The sequence below is a fragment of the Camelus ferus genome, chromosome 10 (genome assembly GCF_009834535.1).
Source record: "Camelus ferus isolate YT-003-E chromosome 10, BCGSAC_Cfer_1.0, whole genome shotgun sequence".
Taxonomy (NCBI): Eukaryota; Metazoa; Chordata; class Mammalia; order Artiodactyla; family Camelidae; genus Camelus; species Camelus ferus.
Window position 1 is genome coordinate 22,558,995 of NC_045705.1, and position 20,694 is coordinate 22,579,688.

General features: G+C 48.6%; 1 protein-coding gene across 7 annotated transcripts in view; it reads left to right on the top strand.

The window, feature by feature from the left end:
* The window catches only part of LDLRAD3 (low density lipoprotein receptor class A domain containing 3), a 227,311-nt gene that overhangs the window by 70,631 nt on the left and 135,986 nt on the right, over positions 1 to 20,694 (top strand). For 3 of the 7 annotated variants that reach the window (XM_032488465.1, XM_032488467.1, XM_032488466.1), the window contains exon 3: positions 19,687 to 19,847. The exons of the other annotated variants lie outside the window; for them this stretch is intronic. In XM_032488465.1, coding sequence (XP_032344356.1) covers positions 19,687 to 19,847 — 161 coding nt within the window. The remainder of the gene's footprint in view (positions 1 to 19,686; positions 19,848 to 20,694) is intronic. 7 annotated transcript variants of the gene reach the window in all.

Sequence of the window (20,694 nt, forward strand, 5' to 3'; positions counted from 1 at the left end):
TGCAGATTGTCTTCAGCGGAGTTGGGAAAAGCCAGCACAGGACGAGTTTGTGACGGAATGTGGGACTGGGGGTTGCGAGCTGAGTTTTTATTCCCAGCTTTGTCGCTTGCAGCTGTGTGACAGTAGCATCCTCTGTGACATTCTGTGTCCTCTGCCAGTCCAGTTCCATGATTTCAGAATTCATGCATAAATGGGAAGGGCTGGTGGAAAGAGAAATAAAAAAGAAAAAAGATGGTGTGGGCAGCTGCCTGGCATGGTTTGGTTTGGTTTGGAACAGGCTCGTCTTGGCTATTCTCCATTATTTTTTCTCTTCGTTTCCAACCCTTCACCCCCGAGTGTAGTAGAGACTTAAGTGGCATTTATTTAGTCTTTTGATGAAAACACAATTTTAAAAAAGCATACATAAACACATGCATTAAAAAACCCTCTCCTCTGCTTGCCCTTTTTTTTTTTTTTTTTTTTTTTTGGTCTTTAAGTTATAAAGACAGGAGAACACTAGAAAGTTTAGGGAGGGAGGGAAGGGAAAGGGGGAGGGTGTAGCTCAGTGGTAGGGCGCTTTCTTAGCATGCACAAGGTCCTGGGTTCAAGCCCCAGTACCTCCATCAAGAAATAAATAAGAATTTAAAAAAAAAAAGAGGGAAGCAAAAGAAGTTCTAAAGCAAATTCTTCTTGCATTTCATATTTCTTTCATATCCCGTTCCAGTCTAGGACTTGAGGGTGTGAGCCCTGGAGAAGGACTATGTCCAAATCCCAGCTCTCCCTCCACCGCCCCCCTCCCCCGTCCCCCCAGGAAGTGTGATCTTAGGAAAATTACCAGAATGTTCTAAACCTTAGCCATTGGGAGGATCAAATGAGAATTCCTTAACCTCCTGGTACGTCAATTCCTTCCTCTCCAAAATGAGATAATCAGCCTCTAAGCCGCACTGCTGTGCAGTTTTAATGCGTGTTAAGCACACAGCACAGTGCTTGGCTCTAGCGAGTGACTTATAAACATTCACTGTCATTGGTCAGTCTGCACAAAGTATGGTCGTTGTCCCGGGGACGTGTAATTAGTAACCTGCTTTTTCTACGTCACTTTGGAGGCCTTTTGCCACGTGCCCATGTACGTAGCATATATGTAATTGCGGTTTTGTGAGGTTACCTACGAGTCCATCAGGTAGATGTGCCGTAACTGAATCATTCCTCTGTCGTTGAGTGTTCAGGTTTCTTTTGCTTTTTAACTTCTGCTGATCAAAATGTTTAGGGTCCATTAAGGAACTTATCCATACCCAGAGGGCAGAAATACAGGATGGTTTCAACTAGAGCCAGGACGGGCCGCGCTGAGGTCCTCAGAGTACCATGTGGACCATCTTTTCAAGGGCTCCCCGAGAGTGGCTGATTTAGAATTCGTGCCACCTCCTTCTGTGTCTCACTCAGAAGGTACAGAGCCCTCTCGCTGGTTCTTTGGAACAACTTGGTACTTAGAGGAAGGGGAGTGAGGTGATGGCCTCAAGTGCCCTGTGAAGTAGCTCTGGCATTCAGAAGAGAATACACTCAAAGAAGGGGAAAGTCTTGCCCTTTCCAAAGGGTGAGAGAGGGGCCGGGAAAGGTGCGTCTTCGAGGATGCGAGGCGGAGAGCATCTCTTCTGTATCCAAAGCAGAGGAAAGATTTTCATGAGACAGGAAGCAATGTTTTATTCTAAAGGTAATAAAGTTCCATACTGTCAAAACTGGGGGAACGGGGAGGAGAAAAACAGAATCCCACATAGAGTCTTTAACAGATCCACACTTGGCATCTTAGAAATTTCCATTCAGGCTTTTCTCCGGGGTAATCAGCGTGGGTATACAGCTTTACATTTTGATTTTTTTTTTCACATAGCTTTACAACATTTTAACATTTTCCTATGTTTTTTCCCCATATTTTGATGTCATTTTCAATGTTTAAATAGTGCATTCACTTGGTAGAATATCATTTATTTACTTATTTGGCATTTACGTTAGTTCCAGAAAGTATTATTTTTTTTCCTGGTTCATTTAGTAGTTGAAAACAATTTACATATTTTAATTTTAACTTTTTTATATTATCTCAAGAGATTGAATGTTCTCCCATCCCCCTGTTGACTAGTTGTATTTCCCACTTTGTGAAATACCTATTGAAGGACTAGAATAAATTTCCACCTGGGTGGAGTCAGTGAAATTTTCCACCTTAAGAGTTTTGAGAGCAGAGGCTTGTTTGGGATAGTCTGAGTGTATTTCTGTTCTTGGTTAGTAGAAGGCTCTAAATGATCGTTTTATCCAAAGGAGTTTGGTTTTTTTGTTTGTTTTTTTTTTTTTTGGTAATAAAAGGAATAAAGATATGTTTTAGGGCCACGTAGCAGTTCCATGAAAGCACGGATTGTGACAAGGGTGATGACACGCCATGACTTGGGCTTCTTTGGGGGCTGTCCTGTCCCAGGCACTGGACATTAGAGAACCCATGGACTGTCACTAGCCTGATGAGGAAGGGACTGCTGTTACCCCCAGAGGGGGAGACTGAGCCGCAGAGAGATGATGCAGAAATTGCCGGCTGTCCCAGAGAGCAAGTCCTCAGAATCTTCCTCCATCAGAGACCAGCAGTAGGATCATTCAGTCCTTCTCTGCAGGGATCTGTGTTATTCTGCTGAATGGGATTGCACTGTATGTCATCACCACTAACCTGCTTTTGTTTTTAAAGAACGTTTAGAAACCTTGATAACATCTTTCCATAGACAGGCACACCTTGGAGATACTGTGGTTTCTGTTTCAGACCACACAGTAAAGGGATTCACACAAGGGTTTGTGTTTCCCAATGCCATGTGAAAGTTACGTTTACACTGTATTGTAGTCTCTGTTCAATAGCATTATGTCTAAAAAATAATGTCCATGGCTTTAATTTAAAAAATACTTTCTTACTTAAAGACGCCAACCATCGTGGGAACCTTCAGTGAGTCGTAATCTTTTTGCTGGTGGACGGTCTTGCCTCCATGTTGAGGTCTGTTGGCTGCTCGGCGTGGCGGTTACTGAAGGCTGGGGTGGCTGTGGCAGTTTCTTAAAATAAGACAATAATGAGGTTTGCTGCATCGAGTGGCTCTTTTGTGAATGGTTTTTCGGTAGCGGCAGTGCTGTTTGGTAGCATTTTCCCCACAGGACTTCTTTTAAAAGTGGAGTCAGTCTTCTCAAGCCCTGTCGCTGCCTTATCAGCTTAGTTTATGTCATATTCTAAATCCTTTGTGTCATTTCAACAGTCTTGACGGCATCTTCACCAGGAGCAGATTCCATCATGAGAAACCACTTTCTCTGCTCATCCATAGGAAGCAACTCCCCATCTGTTCAAGTTTCGTCATGAGGTTGCAGCAATTCAGTCACATCTTCAGGCTCCACTTCTCATTCTAGTTCTCTTGCTACTTCCACCACATCTGCAGGGACTTCCTCCGTGGAAGTGTTGAACTCCTTTAAGTCATCAACTTTGGAATCAACTTCTTCCAAACTTCTGCTAATGTTGATATTTTGACCTCTTTCCATGCATGATGAATGTTGTTAATGACATCTAGAGTGGTGAATCCTTCTAGAAAGTTTTCAGTTGACTTTGCCCAGACCCATCAGAGGAAGCACTATTTGTGGCAGCTATAGCCTTATGAAATGCATTTCGTAAATAATAAGATTTGAAAGTCAGAATTACTCCTTAATCCACGGGCTACAGAATGGATGCTGTATCAGCAGCTTGAAAACAACATGAATCTCGTCCATCTCCATCAGAGCTCTTGGGTGACCACGTGCATTGTCAGTGAGCAGTCATATTTTGAAAGGAATCTTTATGTCTGAGCAGTAGGTCTCAGCAGTGGGTTTAAAATACTCAGTAAACCATGTTGTAAACAGATGTGCTATCATCCAGGCTTTGTGCTTCATTTGTAGAGCACAGGCAGAGTGGATTTAGCATAATTCTTAAGGGCCCGAGGATTTTTAATGCTAAATGAGCGTTGGCTTCAACTTCAAGTCACCAGCTGCATTAGCCCTTAACAAGAGAGTCTTTCTGCCCTTTGAAGCCAGGCACTGACTTCTCTCTAGCTATGAAAGTCCTAGATGGCATCTTCTTCCAATAGAAGGCTGTTTTGTCCACATTAAAATTTGTAGTCACCTTCATGAATTATCTGGATCTTCTGGAGAACTTGCTGCAGCTTCTGCATCAGCACTTGCTGTTTCCTTGCTCTTCCATGCTATGGGGATGTCTTCTTTCCCTAAACCTCATGAACCAGCCTCTGCTGGCTTCATACCTCTCTTCTGCAGCTCCCTCAGCTCTCTCAGCCTTCAGAGAATTGAAGAGTGTTAGGGCGTTGCTCTGGATTAGGCTTTGGCTTAAGGAAATGTTGAGGCTGGTTTTGACCTTCCATCCAGACTATTAAGACTTTCTCCTTATCAGCAATAAGGCTGTTTTACTTTCTTATCATTCATGTGTTCATGGGAGCAGCACTTTTAATTTCCTTCCAGAACGTTCCCTTTGCATTCATTCACAACTTGGCCAACTGTTTGGCTCAAGAGGCCTGGCTTTCGGCCTGTCTTGTCTTTCAACTTGTCTTCCTCACTAAGCTTAATCATTTCTAGCTTTTGATTTAAAATGAGAGACATGCATCTCTTCCTTTCACATGAACACTTAGAGGCCATTGTAGGGTTATTATTTGGCCTGATTTCAGTATTGTTGTGTCTCAGGGAATAGGGAGGCCCGAGGAGAGGGAGAGAGATGGGGATGGTTGGTCAGTGGGGCAGTCAAAACATGCACAGCTTTTATCAGTGAAGTTCACTGTCTTTTATGGGTGTGGTAGGTGGCTCCCCATAACAGTTATAATAGCAACATCCAAGATCACTGATCACAGATCATCATGACAGATATAATGATGAAAACATTTGAAATATTATGAGAATTACCAACATATGACACAGAGACACAAGGTGAGCAAATGCTGTTGGAAAAATGGCTCAATACGGGATTGCCACAGACCTTCAATTTGTAACAAACTCAGTATCTGCAAAGTGCAATAAAATGCAATGGGGTAAAACGAGGTATACCTGTCAATGATCTCTGAAATGGCTCTCAGTCCTGGGAACCTTCTGAAAGAAGACAGTGTCCTTTATTATTGCCCCTTGCTGTGATAATAAAGCAGTGATCCAAATTTCTAGAACACACGTGTGACCAGGGATCAAGAGCCTTAAGGTGCCCTGCCAGCTTTGTGTTGGATTGCAGCTGCCACCTCTCTGTGTTCTAACCAAATGGGGGAGAAACCTTGGAAGGCTGAGATCTGTGTCACAAGGTGGTTCATTTTCTTCTTTGGAAAATTACACTGATTGTTATCTTTGACTAGGCATGTCTAGACTGTTAAAGACTCAGGCCCTTTGTGTGTGTGTGTGTGTGTGTGTGTGTGTGTGTGTGTGTTGGGAGGGGGGTGGAGATGGGGCTAAATTCAAAGATCTTGTCAGGTGATAAAATTTTAATGAATTTCCAAGTCCAGAGACATAGAAAAGTGGGTACAAAAATGGAATTTGAATTTTATTTGCTTTTAGTGTTCCTAGCCATTTCTTGAGCACGACTTTTAATTGCTCTTATGTGATGGCAGATATCCAAGAGGTCGGGTTGAAAGGGCAAGTTTGGAATAATGATCACCAGGAAATATAAAAGAGGAGGAAAGCCAGGGCAGAAACGCTTCCTTTCCTTTTTATGGTTTTTCCCCTTGGTCTGCCTCTAGGTGGCGCCACATAAGTTTTCTTTTAAACCTGGAGCTCCAGGGCAAGCAGAGAGGGAAAAAAAACCCTGGATTCTGAGTTATTATCCTTACCAAACTTTAGCAGTGATTCAGCTATTTCACTAAGGCCCCTAATGCTTGGCTTACATGCAAAATGCCCCAGGAAATCGGAGGTTCCACCTGATGGGTACAGCTTGCTGCTTCCTCTTTTAGTCTGTCTTTTCGCGGAGTGGGATGATGACAGCTGATGTGCCGGGAGGGCAGCCTGTAGATGGATTGTCGGAGGCAGCTACTGTGGGATGTAGGCCTTCACTCCAGCGGGTAAAAAGCAAAACTGACCCAACACTATTGTTATGGGTTTAATTGTGTTCCCATCCTCCTCCAATTCATATGTTGAAGTCCTAACCCCAGTCCCTCGAGTGGGACCTTACTGGGAGATCAGGCCTTTATAAAGGTAATTGGACTAAATTGAGGGCATTAGAGTGGGCCCTATCCAACATGTCCTGTGGAAAGGGGGAGTCTGGACGCAGATACACACAGAGGGAAGGCGATGGGAAGACAGACAGAAGACGGCCATCGACAAGCCAAGGAGAGGGGTCTGGAGTAGATCAAGCCAACAAGAGGGGCCTGGAATGGATCCTGCCTCACAGCCCCCAGAAGAACCAGTCCTGCTGACCCTTTGCTGTAGGACGTCTGGCCTCCAGAACCAAGAGACCCGTTCTGTTGTGGTACTTGGTTACAGCAGCCCTAGCAAACCAGCCCAGACGCCTACTCCCTCTCGTTCTTAAAAAATTGTTAAGTGGTGATTGACGGCTGTCTCACAGCTGTGCCACAGGATGACATTCTCAGACATCCTGCTTCTATTTTTTTCCTTTAGAGCTTGAGAGTAAGAATCTCACTGTTGTGGGTTGAATTATGTCCCCGCAAAAGGCATGTTGTAGCCCTAACCCCCCCGCACCTCCGAATGTGACCTTGTTTGGAATGGGGGTGTTGAGGATGTCATTCATTCAGATGAGGTCATCCTGGAGTCGGGTGGGCCCTTAATCCAGTATGATCCAGTATGATCCAGTATGACTGGTGTCCCTATAAGAGCACTGTGAAGATATGAGGGACGAAGGCCAGGTGACAACGGAGGCAGAGATGGGAGGGTTGCAGCTGCAAGCAAGGACTGCCGAGAATTGCCAGCTGCCCCCAGAAGCTAAAAAGAGGCAGGGAAAGATCCCCTCACCCCGCGTCTCAGGCGGGGTGGGCCCTGCTGACACGTTGAGTGCAGACCTGGGGCCTCCAGAAATGTGAGAGAATACATTTCTGCTGCTTACAGCCCCCGGTTACGGCAGCCCTGGGGATCTCACACACACACTTCCCAGGGACGGCTCAAGTGATCTGGGCTTCCGTGGGCCTGCCCAGCCTGGTAGGTGTGGACCTTCTTTTCTCAACACCCTCCACCGTGGTGCCCAGGCCCCTCTGGGAGCCACGCTGTCTGTTTCTGCTGGGGCCACACTGCCTCGTCACATGATTGAGATGCCCCATTTTTCCTCCAGGTCTTGGATCCGGCACACTGTTGTTAAATGCTGAATTTCAAAAGCCTTCTGAAGACGCTGAGCTTCAGAAAACAAAACTGGCACTTACAGGCATCTAGAGGACATCACTGTGGTTTAACGCTGTGTCCGTTAAATGCTTCAGAATGAAAACTCAGTCCTTCACGGCACTAGTCGTCCGGAAGGACTCCAAGACCTGTGTGTGTTAATGTTGCCTCTTTTCTAGCTTAAGTCATCTTGTTTGTTCATGTATTTGTTTTTAAACATCTCAAGCAATTCCAGGCGTGGCCCCTACTTCACTTAGTTTCTTTAGCCTCAGACGTAAGACCATAAATCCTGTGGTTAGGAACAGGGGCTTCGGGCTCAGCCTCTATTTATGACCTCTGAGGCTCTAGGTACCAACTTACCTTACTCTACACCAATGTCCCTACTCCAGGGGTGAGAGTTAAAACACTTAGCAGGTGATATGTTCAGGCCATAATCCAGGTTCAAAATAAGGTGAAGGTCAGCTCTGAGGACCACAGGGCATTGCTGTTAGTCTTAAACCATCTAATGTACGTGAGGCTGGGAGCTGGGGGACCTGACCCGGGTGAAGCATTCGGTAAGTGCTGACTGACATCATTCCCTCTTAAGTGCCCGTGATGTTATCCTCAGCCCTGAGTATGCGGTGACGTTCTGGTCCTGCAGTGCTAGATGTGACTGCTCCAGCTCACCAGCTGCTCACGTCCCCCAGAACCACACACCCCCTCTCTTCCAGCTCTCGCTGTGAGAACCAGAGCCATAGAATCCCCTTCCTTTGCTGGGTCAGTGTCTTCTTTTCACTCAACAGAGGCTTGAACACACAGTCATGAGCTCTTAGGAAATTCTCTTTAGCTTAGAGCTCCAGGGAGCTAGCCAGACACCGAAGCCACTGTACAAGGAAAGGAAGCAAATATTTGAGGGCTTGGGGTGAGCTGGGAAGGCTCTTTGGGTCACGGGGAGGAGGGGGTTGAAAGTAGCTCTCCTGCCTTCAGCTGGGAACCTGAGTCTTCCTGGACCCACGCTCGGCCCCCACCTGCCGGAGCCATCCCAGCTCTGCCTGAGTCCCGCACAATTAAACCGCTAAGTGGATTTTGATGATGGTATTTTGCAGCATCGCTTGAACAGTCTCCTAAAGTCTCTGTCTTAAAATTCTGTTGGCCTGAAACCAGCACCGCTCCCTGCAGCCTCCAAGGTCTTGGACTTGCGAGTTGCAGCCTTCCGGGTCCTCGACCCCCTCCCAGATGTGCCCTTCGTGCCCTGTGCCGATGGTGAGGAGACTCGCGGTCCAGATGTTGGGATGGCAGTGTCAGTTCCCATGTAGTCACCTGACAGCTACACAGGGACAGTTTCCGGCTTCTCAGGCTACACTTGACCTTAACATGAATTTGACCTGATGCTTGCTTTTCTAAAAGGGGCCCTGGTCGCTGTTTGAAGATGCCAGCAGTTTTACCCTAGGTGGAGAAATGCAAAGTGCTCCAAAACGTTCTGGGTAGGTCAGTTGCCTGGGGTAGCTATCACAAAATGCTATAAACCAATGGCTTAAAACAACGGAAATTTGTTCTGTTGCGGTTCTGGAAGCTGGACATCCAGAATCAAGGTGTCCACAGGGCCGTGCTCTCTCTGAAGGCTCTAGGGGAGGGCCCCTCCTTGTTTCATCACTGGCATTCCTTGGTGTCTTAGACTTGTAGATGCAGCTCCAGTCTCTGCCTCTGTCATCACGTGGTGTTCTCCTTGGGCAAGTGTCTCTGTGTCCAAATTTCCCTCTTCTTAAAGGGTACCCGTCGTTGGATTTAGCTCCACCCTCATCCACTGTGACTTCATCGTAACTTGACTGTATGTGCACAGACACTATTTCCAAATAAGGTTCCATTTTCAAGTTTCAGGACACTAATAACCTGCCACGCCAGGTGCATAGTGACAGGACAGAGTGCCTGCTAGCCAGCGTCCACCCCAGGACCAGGCCTTCATGCTCAGCTCCCTGGACATCCCTGTGCTGGCTGGGTTCTCACTGCATCCACGTGGGGGTAATTCGTTCTTACTATTTTGTCCCTCCCCTTATAGCTGATGGTCATGAGGAACAGGACCAGGTGTGTCAGTAGAATAGTAGTTGGAAAAATCTAGGGAGAATGCTCTAGATAAGAAAATATAAATAAATTAATTAAAAAAAATCAGTTATATGTAGTCTTACTTACATGACCTGGCATCTTGATTTGGCTACTTCCGTAATTTTAAAAAAAAGGTACTCTGAACGCTCGTTAGTGTGTATGGCAGCCTGTGAAAGTCCAGTGCCTTGAAAAGCCACAGGGGTGAGGAGGTGCTGTAACCAAACTAATGCCTGTAGCTCACTGACTTCCAGCCCATCTGGGAGGAGGCTGAGCTGTAAGCGTTTTTGTCCTCCAAGGGGCCATGAAAAAACATGACTTCGTTGCCAGTGTTTCTAAACCGGGAACTTGCACATGAAAATTGGGATGATTAGGATTTTTTGGAATTGGATTTAGCCTTAGGATGCTCCGCACTCAGAGAACCTTGTCTCCACTCTGCGTCTCTCCTGTGTTTCACCCTCTTGCTCATTTGACGGCCTCCAGTGTTTCTTTAGTTCTAAGGTGCACGATCTTTTCACATTGTCAGGTCTCTGAAAGTGAGATGCCTCTTGTAATCAATGGGGTGAGAAAACACGGGCACTAGTTTAATTGGCAGAGTCTTTTTCTTTCTTAGTTATACGTAAACTAGAGGCATACCTTGCGACTTGTGGTGTCTTAGAGTCAATGAAATTGAGAGTATTTTCTTGGATTGTTAGCATATGGCGTTTCAACCCCACATGCTGACATTTCGAGACAGGTAACTACCACATGAGTCCATTTTCCTTGGGGCGCTTGCCCTGCGTGAGGATAGAAGGCAGGTCAGAGTGGGAGGTGCCTGACTCTGGGGCCACGTGGCCTGAATTGAATCCTGGCTCTGTCACGTGTAAGCTGTGGGCCCTGGGGCAGGGTACTTAGCCTCAGTTTCCTTAAATCCCATGGAATTTTTATGAGGATTAAATAAGCTGAAACCTGGAAAACCCTTCAAACTGCTGCTGGCACATAGTAAGTGCTCAGTGACCGTTAGCTGTACTCTTATTGGCAGTGTGGAGTCACATTTCTGGTTCAGATCCCAGCTTGCTACTGGCTAGTCACTTCCCTTCGGAGCCTCGGTTTCTTCATCTGCAAAATGGGAGCAGGTTTGGAAAGGGGACTTGAGAGTCAGGTGTGCTGATGTCTGGCACATAGCGGGCACTTAATCCGCTTTTCTATCTTCTCCCTTCCCGAGCAGTGCGTTATTCCCTGAAAGGAGGCGTCTCCAGGGTTGCCAGAGAATTTTTGATACTGGCTCCCTCCAGCTTTTGCAGTCATCAAATATGGGCTAGAAAATGCTCCCTAGATTCTAACAGCTTCTCAAAACTAAGGAAGGTGGACCATTCTATTTCAGAAATACCGTGAATGTTCAGATCAGCAGCACATTAGTCAAATGAGCAGTCCCCTTCCCCAGACCGTTTTCAGAAGACAGAACCCAGGGACCCTGTGTTGCCCTGTTTTGAGGGGTGCCGTGCTATGCGGCAGCCTAGGTTGAGGGAGCCCATGCCAACTCCATTGTTCTCAAGCCCTCATCATCTCTCTTGGAAGGGAGAAGAATCAGACTCTCTACCAGAGGTCCTGGTGCCCCCTCCCTTGGAGCTGGGACAGGAGACCCCAGACTCTGGTTTGCAGGAGACATTGAGCCAAGTCTTATCTCCCCCTAAGCCTCTTCTGGTTTCCTGGGTCCCTCCCAGGTGATAATGGCAACTGCTGTTTGGAACCTGCTGCTGTCTTGGAAACTACCAATTTAAATACCAATAAAAACACCAGCTGAGAAGTTAGTGGCATGGTCATCCTCAAGTCATCTTTTAAATCAACTAACTCTTTTGGACAAATACTGGCCTCACTCCGTCTGGCCAGTCCTCCCTGCCACTTCCAGACAACTTTGTTATTACCAGCTCTGCATGCTGCCTTTTCCCCGCCTGCAGGGGGAGAATCTTAATGAAGCGCTCGGCACTGGGAGGGTTCATGTTCTTGGGTCCCTGGAACGCGTGCAGCCAGGTTGCCTGGACCCTGTCATTCAGGCAGTGCTCTCGTTGCCAGGACTTGGCTGGAACTGCAAGATGTAGTCAGTGGTAACACGCTCCATAATTGCTAATAAAATTTAAATGGCTGCAAAATCACAGAACATCAAAAAAAAAAAATTCTTTTTCCCCTGGCACATCCAGACAAATCTTGCTGACCCAAGTGAGGCCGTGAGGCTGCAAGGCTGCATGCAGTCTTTTTATTTATGTATTTATTTATTTTTATGCAGACTTGCACTTTCGTCTGTGATGTAGCTAGTTTGCAATATCCTAATGGCTTTTTTTTTTTTAAATCAGAGACAGATGAGAAAGTAATAATTAAAAGAAGAGGATGCGATGCATTCATATCATTCAAACACGTGACCAGAAAGTTTCGTTTGCTAGTAACACTTGAAGGCTAACTTCTGGACTGTTTAGATGGGGGTAGAGAATCTTTGAGGTCAGAAGGTGACTGTATACCCCTCTTAAAAAAGGATTTCAGAAACTTCTAGCTTTTCACAGGGTTACTACCGTGTCCTTTGTTAAGATCCCTGCGAGAGGAATCCCATAAAATGTAGGGAATGCCTTAGGGCTGAAAAGGCTGTCAAGGCTGTCGGGTTTTCTAGATTCAATAGTTGGAAGACAAGGGACTGACATGGGTTACACTGCAGGTGCTCCGTGTCCTACAGCCCGGAAAAGCTTCAGGTTAACTCCACATCAGAAGACCTCTGTGACTCCTTTGGAAAGGCGTAGTTTGCGTGTCCCTGGGTTGTTTATTTCTGTCCTCAGCGCCCTTCATTTTGGGGAGGTGTGGGTGTGGAGACAGGTGATCAGTGTCTCTGATTCGCTATGCAATTTAAATATGTGGGGGCACAAGACCATCTTGGTTCCTGCTGTCTCTTGTCCAGGGCAAGGGTTGTTCATTTGCTTCTCCAGTTCCTTTGGGATCTAATGGTAAAGGCCGTGATCTTCACTGACTTCCTGAGTGAAGAGCGAGCGCCTTGGGGAGGTGTGGGGCCCTGCTGGAGGAACAGGAGATTCTAGCGAGGAGGCTTTCGTGGCGCACTGAGGCCATCGTGTACCCCAAAGAGCAGTCTGGGCAGCCCTCTTGCTCGATGATTTTATGTATATTTTTTTCTTGGCCGTTTGGAACCTCTGGCTGATGAGCGGGGAGCCTGCCTGGGGCTGCGCGTGCTCCCGCGTCTGCTCCAGCCCATCACCGTGGCTCTGCTGCACATCTTTATGCCTTTCTCTGTTGAGCTCCTGGGCACAGCCTGCTCCTGGATGCTCAGCCAGGTAGTCTCACTGCTCTCAGTGGCCGGGCAGCAGCCAGGCAGCCAGGTGGGAAGCCGAGTGAGGCCCTGTCGGATGGCAGGGAGCTGGTGGTCCTGATGCAGAACATGACACATCTCCGCTGCTCACTGTCTGGCATTAAAAGCCAAGCGGGGTTGTACCCAGCTCCTTGGGACTGAGGACACCAGCCAGTCTGATGCTGGAAAGGGGTGAGAGAGAGAGGTCAGCTGCTGCCCACAGTCAAGGTGTGTTTCCAGGGTGCAGCAGTAGTGACAGTGTGGGTGCTCAGTGCACCCTGCCCCATCCCTGCCACCACTCAGGACCCCCTCTGAGCTTCCCCTGAGGTGGGAATGGAGGTGAGGTACCGCTTTTCTCTGTTACCCCGTTTAGCCTTTTCTTCTCGGTGTGCTGGGATGTTAGTCCTAGTGGTTACTTGAGGAAGAACCCGTATGGCCGCCCTGACTTTGGGGATAGGACCAGAGAAGCCATTAGGACCCAGGCGCTGCCACTGTGTTATTCAGGTCTGTTGTGATGCAGATGCCAAGACAGGGTGAAGCGTCCAAGAAATTTCTTGCGTGTGGGGGGCAGGGGAAGTCAGGGAGAGTGGAGATGGGCGTTGGGCATTTGTGGAAGGAGAAAAGGAAGGAAGCCTCATGCGATGAGGGCCACGAACAGTTCAACCAGGTCCCCAGATGTCCTGGAGCCGAAGGTACCTGTCGGAGGAGTCCCAGTCCTCGCGGGGATGTGCGGGTCTCAGCATGCCTGCCATGCCCGGCCAGTGGGGGAGAGCGGCCTGCAGGAGGTGTGGCTTTGGCTCAGTTGTGGCAGCAGGTCCAGCTGGGCAGAACCTGGGACCGTCAGTTGTGCTCCCTGCACCCAGAGAGCTGGTGGTGCATTTTCCTGACCCCTAGAGCCGCTGATGAGCTCTGACTGTGTATTTGTTAATACACTGAACAAACATCTGTGGAGCACCTACTGTGCACTTGGCACTTGCTGATATGGGAGCAGATGGTGAACAAGGAAATCCCTGTCCTAGGAGAGGCCCGAGTCAGCAGAGGCGATGAAGCAGGGAATAGGGTGTGACCCACGCTGGGAGCGTGCCATGGGATCCCACAGGAGGGACCTCTGTGTCACCGGGGGCATCCAGAGAATGTTCTAGGAGAAGCCACTGTCTTAAGCTGAGACTGGAAGATTCAGGATGAGTGAACCTAGCAAGAGGTGGAGAAACTTGCATGGAAAGGGAAAGCCTAACAGGTCAGAGAGAAGGCGGTGGGTGTTCAGGTCTGCCGGTTGTCATTCCAGTGGCTGTTGGGGAGGAGGAGCGATTCTCAGGGGTGTCTAGAGCAGTCTGTGGTGGGGGGCAATCGTGTGGGGCTTGTGAACCAAGGGAAGGACGTCAGCTGTGTGTCTAGGGGTCAAGAGACTGATGAATGGGTCACATCAAGCTCTACCACTTCCCAGCTGTGCGACCCTGGGCCAGTTACTTAACCTCTCTGTGCTTCAGTTGCCACATCTGTAAAATGGGATAGAGGTAGTTCTGTTTCCTGGGGTCACGAAGATTGAATGGCTGTCTGTGAGGCTCTTAGAACAGTACCTGTCACGTGGTGAGCATTCAGCAAATGTCAGGTGTCGCTCTTGTCATCACTCCATGTGTTCAGAACTGTCCTCAGTGCCTGTCAGCTGTCATCGGTCGCCAGGCTTATCAAAACAACACAACTAATACATTTTCTGAATGAATGATGGATCGCTTGTGGTGTTATCTCCACGGCTCAGCAGGAAGTTGCTCTGAGTAATATTGCCAAAAACAAAAATGAAAAATGAAGAAAGAAGCCTCAACGACGAAGTTTTCCTTGAGTTCTCCCTTGAGCAGCAACGGAGGGAGGCTGTCAGCTGTTCCCCACCGGGGCTGCTGGGCTCTTAGGCACAGTCCTTAGTCAGCGTTTCCTACAGCATGCTTGGTCGGTCGCCCGACTCGTGGTCAGTGTAGATGTGGGGACAACTCAGAACCCGCTGAAACAGAATGCCAGTGAAGCCCAAGAACCTGCACCTCAACAAGCAGCCCAGGGGAGTCTTGGGCCCGGGAAGTTTTGAGACGTTTTTGTCCTGTGATGTAACTAACAGTCTCATGAGGGAGGAAGTTACTTAGGACGAATCCTGCTCTGTCACCCTCTTTCCCTATCAGGGGAGAGGGGATACCCGACAGAGCACCCCTCCTGAGCAGCCCAGGCAGGTAAGGCCAGCTAGTGTGCTGGCCTCCAAAGCAAAGCGTTTTGAATAGAGAGTGTGAAGTAACGTGCCGGCGACGTGCTCAGGGTTAGTGCTTTGTTTTGCTTTTGAGGTGCTTTCACGTATATTGTCTCCTAAAGAAAGCAGATGGATCGCTGGTGCCATCCCTGCACTGCCCATGAAAGAAAATGACTTTATCTGAGCCCGAAATGCAAGTCCCACCCAGAGGTGCCCGGCCTTTGGAAATCTCAACAAGGAACGCCGACAAGATTAAATTCCCATTAACAGTGGGTGTCTCTGGGAGGTGGGATAATGGATAGCTGCCCTTTTCTCACTCACCGTAATTTTTGCACAGAATGTGGTGTGCTTCCCAGTGCCCAAGCCTGGCACGAGCCTGCCTGGGTTTGTCCTGGTTCCTCTGCATACTGGGCAAGTTGTCGAATCTCTCTGTCCCTCAGCTTACGCATCTGTAAAATGGGGAATAATCAAATGGTACCGACCTCATAGAATTTATATGTATTTATTATACCTGTTAGGTGTTTAGACAGTGCCTGACACTTACTAAGCTCTTGAGAAAAATTAGCCATTATTATTACTACTGTCATATCTCTACATCCCTGCAACAAGTAGTTTTGGGGTGATTTTAAAAAAGTGTATAAAGAGGAAGGCTGCCCAGATCATAGAAGCTCACGCGTGAAGGTCTAAAAAATCTGCCCTGAAGACCAATAGGGGTTCAAGAGGATCCAGCCCTGTGGTTTGGGGTCTGATTTTTTCATCTCTGCAGTGAGGGGTGAGAGTCCCGTCAGTGTATCAGCCTGTGCTTCTTGGGGTGCCAAGGGCTAGTGCCCCCGGGGGAGAGGGGGAGCAGCAGAGCAAAGGGGCTTTTGGATGCGGACCCTTCTCTCTCTGAGAGCAAAGTTGCTACATGTCTCTCTCCTTTTTTAAAACCTCTTGGGCTTTGCATAAGAGTTCATTTTCACAGAGGGTCTGCTATGGACCGAAAGAGTCAAATCCCACTGAATCAGATCCCGAAGAAGTCCCTTTTCCCTGCTTTAGGCTCGCCTTGACATCTGTGATTCCAAAGGCAGCACTGTAATTGTCCTTTTCCTGAACAAAGCTCACTTCCAACTATCATAGCATGGGCGTTCTCAGAAATTTATTTCTTTTAATGAGCCCAGATCTGCTTTCTGGAACTCTTTAACGGTAGCAGCGGGGTGCCTGAGGTGTTAATGAGTTCCCTGTTTTTAGAACCGCTCAGGCTTAGGGTGATTTGAAGTTCCGGCATCACCGATTGTTTGCTGTCTGGCCGGATGGGTCTCTCTGCCTGCAGAGCAGGGGACATGACGACATGGGCAGAGAGGTTTGGTGCCGCGGGTGGTTGGTGCCAGGGACACCACTGCTCTGAGCATCAGCGGTGACCAGTGAACATCCGCTTGCCGTCCCCAGGCAGCAGAGTGGACCTGTCTTCGGTTGCAGACAGTTTCCAGGCCCTCTGTCTCCCTCCAGTGCTGTTGACCTTGCCCAGGGGGCGTGTGCTGCTAGGAGCCAGGCTTTTGCAGTTCCCGCAGGGGCTGGGGCTGCCTGGAATGGTTGATTCCCCTCCTAGAAGTCGTGCATCCCTCTTTAAAACAGTCGCCCTACAGCTAGCGGTCAGCCACGCCCTCGGTCATGGCCCTGGACGGGGTTCCTGTAGAGCCCGTCAGGGCCACACACTCCCATTGCTCTGCTGGGCAATTTCAGAAAACAGCCCGTGGATGGTATAATCATGCTCCGGTACAAACCAAACCTTGGCAAGTGTGAACGATGAAAACAATACGTATGTGGGACGCGCGCTGCCCGTGCCTTCTCTTTAATGTCCCAGTTCTCGTGCCAGGTTTCCCCTGCGTGTTCTGCATTTCAAAAATATTTTGTTTTCCATTCCAGACAGTGGGAGGACAAAGGCAGATTTGTTTCATCACTTAATGTGCTAATTCTGCCAGGCTTTTTCTCCTACCGATTAGCAGTCCTCCTGAAAGTGTTGTATTGAAGGCTGGCCTTTAGGAAGATTACAGAGGAGCAGGACCGTATCTCCCCGGTCTGTGTATGGCTGCAGAGGACACGAGTAACATCACAACACAACAAACACTTTAGAAAACTAAACGGTGCTTCTGTGAGCGGCTTCTAGGGTCGGCTGGCGTGCCGCAGCTGAGCAGGATAGTGGGGCAGACCTGATTTTGTTCTTGACCCTGGGTGAAACTTAGGGCATGTGATTTTACTTTTCCGAGCCTTCCTTTCCTTCTGAGTAGAAACCTGCCCTCTGGCATCTGCCTAGAGGTGTTAGTTATTTACGGATTGACATCACCCAGTTTTTTTTACTTCCCTTCTGATGGAAGTATAGAACTGGAAGAGCAGCAGAGGCTGCTCCTTAGGAAGAATGAAGATGGATGGATGGATCAATGTGTGTATATATGGATGGATGGGTAGATTGTTGTCTAAAGACAGAGACCTCTTGTTTTATACCTGCATCCCTGCCCAGAAGCTTTCCCACCCTCCACCCCAGGCTAGGTAGATTCGCCTTGTCCCTGTTCCCTTACACTTGTGAACAAGCAGATACAGTAAAGAGCATTAGGTACCATCTTCCAGGTGACACTAGAAGCTTCAGAACAGCCAGGAAATGCCCTGCGTACATCTTGATCATGTTATCTCCATACCAAACCATGTCAGCTCCTGGCACAGGAAGGATGCTCAGTACACATTTTTGAATGAACCAGTGAGAGAACCATGACTCTTTATAAGGATGTGTGATGGCAGATCCTTGCTTGTCTTCTTGTATCCCTCTCACACTGCTGCTCCCCCAGAGCTGGTTTTCCCTTACCAGGGAGCCAGATGGGAATGCTCAGCAGGAACAGGATTCTTCCCACCAGTAACACGCACATGCACACACATGTACATTCACACGCACAGTACGTGCACACACAGTCTCTCCCTCAGGACATTTAAAGGGGTCACCTGACGGGTTTGCTTTAACAGCCTGACCTCCTCTCCTTTTCTGAGTCCCCCATCCTAATACTTCCTTGTTAATGAGTCATTCTTCTGAGGGTATATTCCTCCAGGCACTTTCTCTTCTCTCTGGGTCCCAAGGGATGTGGCCTTGGACTTCCTTAGCTGCAGTTTTCTCCTCTAGAGGAGGGGAGGAAGGGCCCCACGTAGGGGGAGTGCCCGGCACGGGGGTTGGTGCAGGGTGAGGGCTCAGTAGACGCTGCCTTGAGTTTGTTTTAATCCTTAGTAATAGGGAATATGAGTAGTAACAGCAGACCTCCAGCGGCTCCCAGGTCGCCCATGGAAACAGCTGAGACTCGGAAGTATCTCTGGCCTGGCCTCTCCCTCCGTCCCCTCCCCAGCTTCCCTGTCTCACACCCCTGTGCCTTTGCACATGCTTCTTCCCTCTGTGCCTCTGTCCTCCTGGCACAGCCTTGGAGCCTCTAAGGAGGCCCCCCTCCAGGAGCAAAGGGCCGTGTCTTCCTTTGTGATTCTGCTCAGTCTCAGGGCTCTTCTGACGCGTGAGCCTTGCTGTACCAGCTTGACATGCTTTTCTGTCTGTGTCCTCCTCGGACTCTTTCAGTCAAGGCTGCATCCCTGGCGCTGGGTACGGCTGATGCTCACTGTGACTGACACTCGTTGTGGAGTGAGTGAGTGTTTGAGTGACAGTGGAATCCAGAGCAGGCCTGCTGGTGTGGAGGGCAAGCCCTGGGACTGCGTGAGATTATGGACAGAGACTTAGGAGTCACCCTTGGGGCCTCTCTTGGTAAAGAACTGCCTCTTCTCCCTAATCTAGTCCATCCTCAAGCCTGGTCAGCTCTACCCCTAAAGCGGGAGATCTCAACCAGGGGTGATTTTGACCCCCAGGGTCATTTGGCAATGTCCGGGGGCATTTTTGACTGTCACAGCTGGGAGTGCTCCTGGCATCTAGTGGTTGGAGGCCAGGGATGCTGTGAAATGTCCTTCCGTGCACAGGACAGCCCACCTACCCCTACTCCAAAGAATTCTCCAGCCCAAATGTCAGTAGTGCCGAGATTACAACATCCCGGCCTACAGGGTTCTGGGTCCATTCATGGCTCTCCGTCCTCCCCACTCCAGCATGAGGTCAAGGCACCCTTGTCACCCCCTAGGATGGTCTTCCTGGCTTTGCCTCCACGCCCTCCATCCATTCTCCACCAGGCAGCTGGGTGATCTTTTATAAAGACACATCAAATAAAATCACTCCCCTGGAACGCTTCCCATCACACTTGGGCTCGAACCCCGACTCCTTAGCCAGGCCGAGGAGGCCCTCCCTGACCTGCCTCCTGCTTTCGCCCACCCCGCCAGCACTCTGCTCTGGCCCCACCCTGCCACCCTTCTTTCTGTTCCCTGTTTCCAGGTGTGTCCTGGAGATGGGCTCTCTGCCCGAGATGCTCTCCCCTCATCTCTGCTCGGCTGGTTCTTCTGTCATTGAGATTTCACTGTAACTGATTCTGCCTGATGACGCAGACTAACCACAGTGCCTCACTGTCACGCTGTCTGACATCTCCACAGCGCTTGGCGCCTTCTGGTTTTAGTTGTTTGTTTTTCAGAGCTCCCCTGCCTGGTGCAGGGCTGTGTTCACCCCTGCTTAGAACAATGCCTGGCACATAATCAGTTATCACTGAACTGTGATGGGAGTAGGAGCAATAGGAATAGTTATACAGCGGAGCCTAAGCACTGCGCAGAGGGATTTACTCTGAATCCGCACATCATGTTCATTTTACAGATGAGAAAACTGAGGCACCAGAAGTTATATAACTTGTCGAAGATCACGTGTCTAGGAAGTGCAGAGCTGAGATTTGAACTTAAGGAGTCTGACTCCAGAATCTTAATTACGCCTCAGTACTCCACCACACTGCTTGTTGAGGAAATGAATGTGGAATACAGGTGATACATTCACACCCCTTCTTCCTGGGCTTGCGGCAGGAGGGCAGTCTTTGCAGGATTGGGATTTTGTCTAATCTGGCTTCAGATTTTGTGACTCTCTCTCATTTTGTGACTTATGTCTGGGTTATGAGGAGAGAGTACCCCCAAATCTTATCTCATAAATGGTCAGCTTTTAATGTTCTGGACCCTTCTCTCCACACTCACCACCAATCATGTTTCCTTCATTGTTTTGGCCACCAGGAAACTCATACTAACATTTGAGCCCTGTTGCTCAGAATCGTGTCCTATTTTATGAAACACGTTCTGTCTACTACCTTCTTTTCTTTTGCTTTCGCCCATAACATCCTGTTTTCTTCATTTTGATTTCTTTTCCTAAGCCAACTCAGTTTAAGAATTGAGATGGAGCAGAAACAGACAAATGTATATGGAAAGCATGTCCTTGGGCAAGTTACTTAATCTCTCTGATTCTCCGTGTGCTCTGTACAATGTTGGGAATCAGTCCTGCCTCCCTGGGTTTTGGTGGAGTAAAGATTGAGTAAAGCCCACAAAAGCCCAGGGGCACATAGTGAACATTTCCTGTTTCTTCTTATTTACTTCCCTCACTTATAGTGAGTGTGAGGGAATCTCGTGCTAGTACCTGGCCCAGCAGAGGCGCTGGAAGGCACCGGATGGTTGAATGTCTTATCAGATCACTCCTATCCGCTACTAACCAGGGGGCTCCATTACAGAGACCCACGGCAACTGACAGGTGGTCATCTTGTCCTGTTTGGGGTGACTATTTCCACTATAGTAAAATGGGTTTTTGAGCAGCAGAAAGATACTAGGTCTAGTAGGTGGGAAAGACTCC